This window comes from Cynara cardunculus (assembly GCF_001531365.2).
Source record: "Cynara cardunculus var. scolymus isolate 2C chromosome LG 6, CcrdV1, whole genome shotgun sequence".
NCBI lineage: Eukaryota > Viridiplantae > Streptophyta > Magnoliopsida > Asterales > Asteraceae > Cynara > Cynara cardunculus.
Window position 1 is genome coordinate 15,774,890 of NC_037533.1, and position 9,415 is coordinate 15,784,304.

Here is a 9,415-nt window from a genome sequence, read left to right on the forward strand (position 1 = left end):
TTTTTTGAATTATTTATTAATATAACAATATTAAAAAAATTGTAAAACACAATTTATTTCGTTAACATCTTAAAGAGAACTTTAAAATATATATATATTTTTTAAAAACATAAAATAAAAAGTGTTACTTTTTTTACAAACAAAATATTTCAATAAAATAATGTAGCATATTTATTTAAAAAATATTTTACTGTAGAATATTTAATTTGCATGCAACTTAAATAATAAAAATCAAAAAAATTAAATATTTTTTAAAATCATATCAATGAAAAATAAAAATCACTAATAATAATTTGAAATAGATTTTATTTTTAATTAAATCATCAAAATAATGTGTCATCCATATCATTTTATTAAAGCCACACAAGCAAAAAAAAGTCAAAAGGTTAACCGGTTTAAAAGGTTACAGGTTACCCATTGCTATAATGGGTAGATTTTTTAAAGTGCGATGTCTTAATAAAAAAACAAAAGTAAAACGTTATAATAAGAAAATTTATGAAAAGATGTAGCTATTTCATACATTTAACCCTAAAAATAAAAACAAAATTCATTATAAATTAATGTAATTTCCCCTTTAAAATATTAAAAATACTAATATTAATATTGGAATAGAGGTTCAACATCATCCAATAATAATAAGGGAAAAAAACAAACTCAATTTTAAATGGCTATGATTGAATCTGACTTCCTATCTTACTCCACCAATCCATGGATAGTGTGTGCATATGGCATACAAAACAGGTTTAAGAAAATTAAAAAAAAGTAGTTTACTGGCCAGTAAATGTTTACCCGGTAAGTGCTTAACGTTAGGAGGCAACACTATAATTTATTTTATTGGGTAAGATTGTAGTACATCAAAACGTATCTTATACAACAATTTACCTGGTAAGCGCTTACCCGGGTAAGAGTCGTCACCCTCATTTACCGGGTAAGACTTTCATCCTTATCATCGCTCTTACCGCATAAGATTCTTGTTCCTTGTCACGTTCATCTGGTGAGGAAAATTACCCGGTAAATACTTATCGGGTAAGCGTTCAGTAAACGGCCCCTTTAGCCAAATCTTTTGGCAACAAGTCCTTCAATGGAACCAGCCAATGTAAACATGGTTACAAGCAGGCAAAAAGTGCTATAAACCTGTAGAACAATCCACCTGCTGCTCCAACCTACAATCTTCTGCTGCACAATATACATCTCAACTGGGAAATATATGGTCAAGGGCCAGAAGATGATCGATCCTGAAAAAGCCAAGACTTCATTAAAGTACGGGAATAACATCCCTACCGCCATCGTCGATATCACATAAGTACTTCTAAAACATAACCTAAGAGGATTCACTCTAAACTTGGGCAATCCCAACACTTTCAAACTCCCGATATCACTTGTTAACGCGCTTTCTGGGAACTTTTCCGCATACCATCTTTCCGCAATTGCAAATAATGTCTGACTATATATCTAACAACATGTATACGATGAAAATGATAAGGATTAAGGACCAATAAGCATGGAGATTAAGAGTTTTAAACGAGTAAAACCAAGGTCATGCGATACCTGATACCCTCCAACTAAGTGGAGAACGATGCACGCATTACCAAAGTCTACGAGCCAATAAGGTTCATAAAATCCAAAACCAGTCAAGATATTCCCAGGAGTCGAATCTCCGAAGGCTGCGTAGCCAGAAGCTCCAGACAGGAGGTAGAAAGAAGTGGTTATAAAGATTGCAATAGTGCAAGTCCTCTTCATGGTCACTTTCTGAGATGGAGGTGATTTTAAAGTGCTCTACATATCATAAACATCAACACAATTTTGTTTGGTGCAACTACTTTGGGATAAAATACGAGATTTATTAGATAAAAGGAGATGTTATACCTGTATTTCAAGAAGAATTAACGAAAATGTGAACGAAAACGCAATATCTCCAATAGCTTGAGCAACCAACCATACTTTCTGAGTGGGATTAGCAGTTGAGATTCCATTGATGCTACCTTCAATCTTCCCTCGTCCTGCAATCCCATTTTCACTAAGCAACTTGATCCGATGCTACATAAAATTTGGTTCTTGTCTAACAGCAACGAAGATAAAAATTCCATACCTATTACTTGGGCTAATCCAAGTCCAATCCCAATAAAAGAATAGGTGAAGGACATGGTTGCAGCAATAATCGAGAGCCATTTTGTATGAAAAATATTGGGTATTTGAGAAGCAAGTAGTTGAACAATTCCAAACAGAAGCATATAATATTTATTCTCGTATTCACAAGCAGCCTCATGCCCTTCTTCATGGTAACAATTTGATTGCCTAATTGCTCTGTCACCCAGTCAGAAGGTTCAAAGACGAGCAATGTTATAGTCAAGATTTCACCAAATCAAAGTAACAACAAAGTTGGTATACATCTATACTATCTTATAAACCAAATTTATCAAAAGTCTTAAAAACAATTTTTAATGCATAAAGTACTATACATTTATGCACAAAGTCTTAAAAGTCTTAAAAACAACTCATAATGCATTAAATACTACTACTTCATGCATTCAATCTTAAAATCTCTTAATATACAATTAAAATAACATATAGTACAAGTTATCAATGCACATTATTACTTTTTCCTTTCATGTTCTCAAGATACTTTTGACACCTTTCACTCATGCTTTCACCCTCTCATACCTCTATGTTTTCTCCCCATCCCCCAAGGTGAAATTCAAACTGATATTCATCATGAGTTATTAAAAGTTCTCTTATTCAATTGCTCTAGAACTCTCGGCCTCGCTCTCGATCTCTTGATTCTTTGCTCTTGGTGTAAATCGAATACATTTGTGGAGTCGTTTAAATATGTTGGATTTTAAATATATTGGATTTTAAACTGTCATACAATTTTTTTCATCGATAGAATGTAGTTGGAACCCTAACTCTTATTTATTCAAATTGTATTAATATGTACAGACCAAGTCTAACTTATATCATCGTTAAATCTTCTCTAATAAAACCAGTGAAACTTCAAAATCGTTAAAATTCATGACTCCCGCGCAATACTAGTATACACACACACACACAAAGATCAAAGAGGAAATATTTTGGTTCATCTCAGAAACTGTTGCAACTAAAAATGGATATCATACGATAAATTGTAATTGCACATGTAAATCCAGCTCTTCAACGCTTGCAAATTTCTTAAGCAGCAAGAGTTAAAGTTCCATACTTGGATCTTATAATCTTCATTAAAGTTCTACAGTAGCTAAGAGAGAAATGGTAGAAAAGTTAGCATACCTTATGCAGGTTGCAGATGTGATTACATACACAACTCCTGTTTTGAATAGACTGAAATATACCAAACACCCACATACCAATCCGTTCTTATATCCTGGGATCCAAAGTACAGATGGAGATATAAGCAAGATGCAAAGGGATGCTTATGAGCCTGAAGTATTAGAATAATCCTACTACCTCACCCAAAATGGTGTGAACAGCCTGCAAGAAGGAACGGTTCATGGTGGTGTTGCCATTGGTAGGGTTGGGATAAACATGGAAGTTGCTGATAAGGAACGCAGACACAAGGGCGAAGAATGCAATGAGTATGATAGACAATGGGCCAGCAATCCATCCCAGTTGTGCGATGCTCCAAGCCATTGATAAAACCCCTGATCCTATTACTCCAGCTATAAAATGTGCTAGGGCTGTCCATATGTTCCCTCCAATCAACAACAAAAATTGAAACCCTAAATCTCATAATGAAATTCGAAGTGTAGGAAGTGAAATCAGACGAAACTTGGAAGCAAAACGGTGTTTCAATAGGAAATCTCCAGTTCCAATTTTACCAAACACCAGAGCTGGAACATCCCAAATCGCATCAGCTATTGATGGATTTATATTTGATTTTTAGTTGGTTTCTGAGTTTGAAAGTTCAAAGCTAGAAATGGAGTACGAGAAAGAAGAGGTAAAGTAGAGGAAACCTTTAAGGATTTGATGTGAAGTCTGCAACAATGGTGACTCTTCTTCTTCCTGATTACAGTCTACTCTAGCCATTTTTCCTCGATTCTCCCTTGTTGTATGAGATAAAAGGGGTGTTTGGGATTCTCTAAAATAATTAAAGAGATTTTATTATTAATTATAGTATTTGAATATTCTGTAATTTTATTATCTCAATATTGTTTTTAATATATACTAGGAGGTACTCGTGCAATGCATCGAGATATATCTCGATTTTAATATTTTATTTTATTTTTTCTCTATGTCAATATAATACAATTTTATATGGTTTGAGAAAACGATAATGTTTTTACTTTTGAATAAGATATAAATTTGAAAATATCATAAAATTTTGAAAAAATATATATCAATATTAGTATCAAATTAACTACTTAAAGTTCTAATTTTTTGTAATTTCTTTAATTCAAAATTTTTATTATAATTTAATTTAACGTAACGAAGTAATTTAATTTAGGTTTAATAATATAATTTTTCACAAAAATAATCATTAAGTATTTTGTTAGAACTCAATGATTATCTTAATTATATTTAAGATTTTTTATATTTAAAATGAGATGTTTATCTTGTATTTGATTATCTTTATTTGCAGTTAGTTACACGAATTCAAAGATATAGCTTTAATAAGTTGTACTTACGCACAACTTACTTGTAATCTTGAATATTAAGTAATATGCATTAATAAACAGTACTTCGTGCATAAAAAATGGTTTTTAAGAGTTTTTTGTCAAATGCTTTATAATATAGTATAGATATATAAAATGATATTAATTCAATCTTCATTGATAGGATGAATAAAAAAACTCATTTATTTCCTTTTTCTTTTGATTTTAGAGAATTATTTTTATTTTTATTTGCAATTTTCTCAATTATTCTCTATTTTATAGAATGAGACAGGAATTTGTTAGAGCATTATAGCATCTTCAATATCTTCTCTAAAATAAATTACAATCAATTCCAACAAATTTTTTATTTTTAGAGATTTTATCATTAATTACATTATTTATATATTTTATGATTTCGATGCATTTAAAAAAAATATATACATATATAAAATGATATTAATTCAAAATTATAATTAATTTAAAACAAGGATCATACTTGAATTTAATCATAGTCTCTATTGAAAAACAGAATTACGAATTAACGCATATAATATGAATCTTTTGTTTGAATAAGGTTCGAGATTTACAACACGATCGATCACACTACAATCTTAATCGAACCTATATTTGTTCGATGGATACAATCTGCTTACGATAAAACTTCGTTACTGATATGAAAATAATGGGTTTCTACTTCTTCACACTTCAATCTTGATGTCCCATAAATACAACTCCTTCTCTGGAACACTCACTTTTACACTAATCAACCCACTTTTCTCTTCATACCCAAACTCGATTTCTTTCGAGTCCATCGTCACCCGTTTCGGTCTTTTCGTCGAATATGCTCCAAACACACCACACCCTCGAACCTTCATCCACACGCTTCCTTCTTTCTCCATCTCGTACTTTACTTCCATGACCGCGCCCCCAGAGTTGAACATTTCAGTCAAACCAATAGGAGCAAAACTAACCCCACCCGACAATTTCTTGACAGGAACTACCGTAAACACCTCATATTCTCTAGATATCAATGTTACTGGGATAGATGCATTCTTTGGAAGGTAAACCAATTCTCCTGCAAAATAAAAAATAAAAAGTGATTGTTAAGGGGGCTATATGTACTCGTCTAGCCCCCTCCAAGACAAACTGTGTCTTTCTAGCCTCTCTGTTGGATGGGGCATGTTAGAGTCCCGCGTGAGCTAGACTTGGACCATTTCTCTTTTATATACGCTGGAAGCTCCTTCTCTCCTTAATGACTGTTTTCGAGAGTAATTTAATCGGATTCCACATACTGATCTGTCATAATCCGCAAGGAAATAAACCAAGTTTTTCTTTTTATTCATGTAAACATACCGCCAAGATGACTGTATACAACGGCATCTCCATCCCAAGTAGAATCTGCAACTCGAGGCAAGTAGTTGACATCTTTAGCTCGGATGAAGCCAGTGATGGTCGCTGGTTGCTCGTCGTGGGTGAGGATCTCTTTTCCATCCTTACACCACCCTGCTCCCTGGCAGTTGAAAACTCCCACCACCCCACTGAAATTGTTTAGATTCCAGATTTTCAAAAGACTGCAAGAACATCCATCAAGAGATGTTACAACATGAAACATTGTCTTGAAAGAAATAGAGAACAGACCATCATAATGTTGTAATATGTGACAGATAACCTTGTTCCATCTCTAGTGGGATCAGTAAATAAACAATCTCTTGATGGCCTCCCTGGAAGTTTGGCCCTTAATATGGATCCATCAGGAAGAACAAGCTTCTTCAACAAATTGAAGTCATGATGTCCAGGCTTGTCACTGCATTGTGTTATATACTTATATGAATATGTACTAAACTAATGTTAAAACTGAAAAAGAAAGTGAATGACTGCAAACTCCCACCTGACGTAAATAGCACAGCCGCCCACAGCACGAGCAGCACCATGGTATTCCGCCATTGGATGTAAGCTCTATAATGTAAAATCAATACAAATTAGCTAAAAAGATCGATAACGAGTACATAAACACATTTCTGGCATGTTGGCTTACATGAAACATATCCCAATCGGGCTGCATGAACTCCCCAAGAAAGATAGTATTATAAGCAACAGAAGCAATATGGACCGTGTGTGAAGCTGTAACCCTCGGCCAGAAATCATCCGATGCCCTTATAACTGCTGTCTTCTTTGCACTTCATAAAGTTGCGTTTTGAAGTTTTCAACTCCTCTTAGTACCATCAATTTTCATATATACAATCACGATATGAAATGGGATTTTGATATTATTTACCTGTACAAACCATCTGTGTTGTGACTCATGCAAGAAATGATGCCATTATCAGGGAAGTTCCTAGAAACGGAAGCCTCCAATGCCTGATGGTACTTTCTGGCAAGTTTCACTCGACCACCATGGCCTGCTCCAAGTGTTTCAAGAATGTTTTGAACATCTACCTTGACACCATCAATACCAGCAGACACGAGATAAGAATGCAATTCATTATAGAAATTGAAAACTTTCTCAGGGTGCACAAGACCAAGCCCGTTTTCAGTAATGGCTTTCAAAGCACCACAATTTTCATTGGATTCAATTCCTGGAGATGAAACCGGGAAAGACAATTTGGAATCATAATGCTCCATTTCAGCCACTCCAGGTCTCACTCCACCCCAGTATCCAGTTATTGCATGCCAAACATAAACATACCTATAAGTACAATGGCATTAGAAATAATCAAACATCAAGGAATTTCTTAATAAGAAAGTTTTGATAGGATGTTTACTTCATGTTATGATGGTCTTTAATGTCTGTAACAATATGACCAAGTCCCATGGATGGATCCTCCACTCTGTGACCTTCTTTACCACCTTTCTGGAATTTGTGGTTCTCTTTTATATGCGTTAACCTATTTGCATAACTATACAAAAAGATAATTCTTGTTAGTATCTGAAAAATGTTGATGAAAAATATTTACACAGGGTAAAAATTGATGGTTTTAAGTACTCACTTAGCTGAATTATCAGCTTTAGCTTCAACACTACTGGGATCCATACCAACTGTTTGCCATCCATCATCAATGATAAGAAATTTTGGGGAAATTCCTCCTTTCTTGAAACTGTATTCATTATACCAATGGGTTAGTATCAATTATTCATAATCATTCTATCATTCACTAAAGATTCATTCGATTGACAAATGATAAGTGACCTACCTCTCAAGGCCTAGTTTGATACCTTCAGAAGTAACCTCAGTGTAGAAAGCATCCCATGTGCACCAGCCAAACCAATTTAACATGTCTGGTATCTGAACAAATTATGATGCGTAAGAGAGTAATATTTATCGATTAATTACCTACAAAAGAGTCATCTTACGAAATCAACCAAAGTACCTTCTTTCTATCGCGATGAGAGAACGTCTGCAAATGCATCTCCACAGTCCTGTACCATTTTAAAATCTAATTAACTCCAAATCTTGATGTACATGGGCTTACAGTTTGATGAATCTAGGGTGTGCATGTGTTCTACTCATTGCATAAAAGGAATTAATTAAAAGGGGTGCATACTTGACTGCATTGGTGATAACATCAAAGGGGTCTGATCCAGCAGCAACAAAAACCAAATGACTCCCTTCAAAATCTTTCACAGCAGGATCTCCTACAAATTACAAGGAATCCATCATATCAATTATGAAGAACAACCTAAGCAAACCATTACAAAAATGATTATAGAATTCTTCCATACCACTCTCCAAGCAAATCTCCAACTCATTATTGGCATTTCCTTGTATAACAGCTCTAAAATCACCCTCAAGAATGGGCAAGAAGACAGTGTATAGAGCAGATTGGTGAGACCCATCGTCAACTTCATTATCTTCCCCAAAATGTGAACCATCACTGGTTTCAACTAAAAGGAATTGAGTCTCAGTGGGAATATCCTGACCAGATGTCCCCATTCTCTGTGTCATCCACCATAATTTGAAGCGAAACACACACATAAACCTCAATCCCCTGCATTTTGCACCCAATATTCCGATCAACAACTCTAGTTATCTGTTTAATTATCTAGCTACCAGTCCAACTGGAAATTCAAATAAATCTTACACTGTAAATTCAACCAAAACATGAACGATTTTTGGTAACTTAACAAACTAATTGAAGAACAACAAAGTGATAAAACTCACTCGAGTTTTCCGACGGGAAAGACTCTGCGGCTACCAGCCTGATCCGATCGAACCCCGATGAAGGCGCCATTGATGATCCCGTCACCGGTTGATGAAGTGACGAAAACATTGTCGTGGAGGTCAGTCAATAGAGGCTTCCCAAACACATTGAGGTTCCGATCAGCGACCGATATGCCTGCTCCGACCGTCATCTTCTCTGAATTGAAGCAGGAAGAAGAACACGACACCAATAATTTAAGGGAATCTATGAATATTGGTGGCAAAATCTTGAGTGATGTATTTATAGGTAAAAAGGTAACATATTACGTGCAAATTGCAATCACTCCATTGATATTTTGTCTCATTCGTGCATTATTTACATATCATTTTCCTATTTTTTTTATACATTCAAGGGGGTATAAGATTACTTACAAAAACAACTTAGGGGCTGTTTGTTTACCTCTGAATGATACCATTAAGACTTTAAGGTCTGATTCGGTCAGACATTTTCTTGTTTGGGTACGTTTTTAAAAAGGTCTGAATGAAAACTTTATATCTGATTCACTCCTTCACCCGCTAGCCCTCCATACGATTCAGATGCATATTTTTCCAGGTTTGCCCTCCCTTTTTCTCTAATCGTCCTTCTCTTCTTCTTCATCAGGCCATATTGGACGCTTCTTCTTCTTCATCTGTA

The 9,415-nt window shown here is 34.5% G+C and overlaps 2 protein-coding genes across 3 annotated transcripts; both read right to left on the reverse strand.

Annotated features, from left to right (window-relative positions):
- Positions 1-909: 909 nt before the first annotated feature.
- Positions 910-4,052, reverse strand: LOC112514364 (probable amino acid permease 7). 2 transcript variants are annotated; one of them, XM_025120800.1, is made up of 7 exons: positions 3,945-4,052; positions 3,444-3,668; positions 3,262-3,355; positions 2,090-2,304; positions 1,867-2,000; positions 1,549-1,776; positions 910-1,452 (listed from the first exon to the last, which is right to left on the reverse strand). In XM_025120800.1, exons 1-7 carry the CDS (start codon positions 4,015-4,017, stop codon positions 1,051-1,053), a joined length of 1,371 nt encoding a protein of 456 aa, XP_024976568.1. In that variant the 5' UTR covers positions 4,018-4,052; the 3' UTR covers positions 910-1,050. The 2 variants fall into 2 exon arrangements, with proteins under 2 accessions (XP_024976568.1, XP_024976567.1); XM_025120799.1 differs by having other exon boundaries at positions 3,444-3,683.
- A 1,053-nt stretch (positions 4,053-5,105) lies between these two features.
- LOC112514358 (probable galactinol--sucrose galactosyltransferase 1) lies at positions 5,106-8,980 on the reverse strand. The gene is given in 13 exon segments (XM_025120789.1): positions 5,106-5,658; positions 5,937-6,154; positions 6,253-6,387; positions 6,472-6,539; positions 6,619-6,760; positions 6,859-7,269; positions 7,346-7,480; positions 7,571-7,678; positions 7,775-7,876; positions 7,878-8,000; positions 8,126-8,216; positions 8,304-8,569; positions 8,743-8,980. Coding segments are annotated over 13 exon segments (2,367 nt in total). The 5' UTR covers positions 8,934-8,980; the 3' UTR covers positions 5,106-5,281.
- Between the last annotated feature and the right edge of the window lie 435 nt (positions 8,981-9,415).

Coding starts and splice junctions, on each gene's coding strand:
- LOC112514364 (XM_025120799.1), bottom strand. CDS start 4,017: ATGGCTAGAGTAGACTGTAATCAGGAAGAAGAAGAGTCACCATTGTTG. Junction 3,684..3,944: donor TTCACATCAAATCCTTAAAG/GTTTCCTCTACT, acceptor TGTTGATTGGAG/GGAACATATGGACAGCCCTA. Junction 1,777..1,866: donor TAATTCTTCTTGAAATACAG/GTATAACATCTC, acceptor TATGATATGTAG/AGCACTTTAAAATCACCTCC.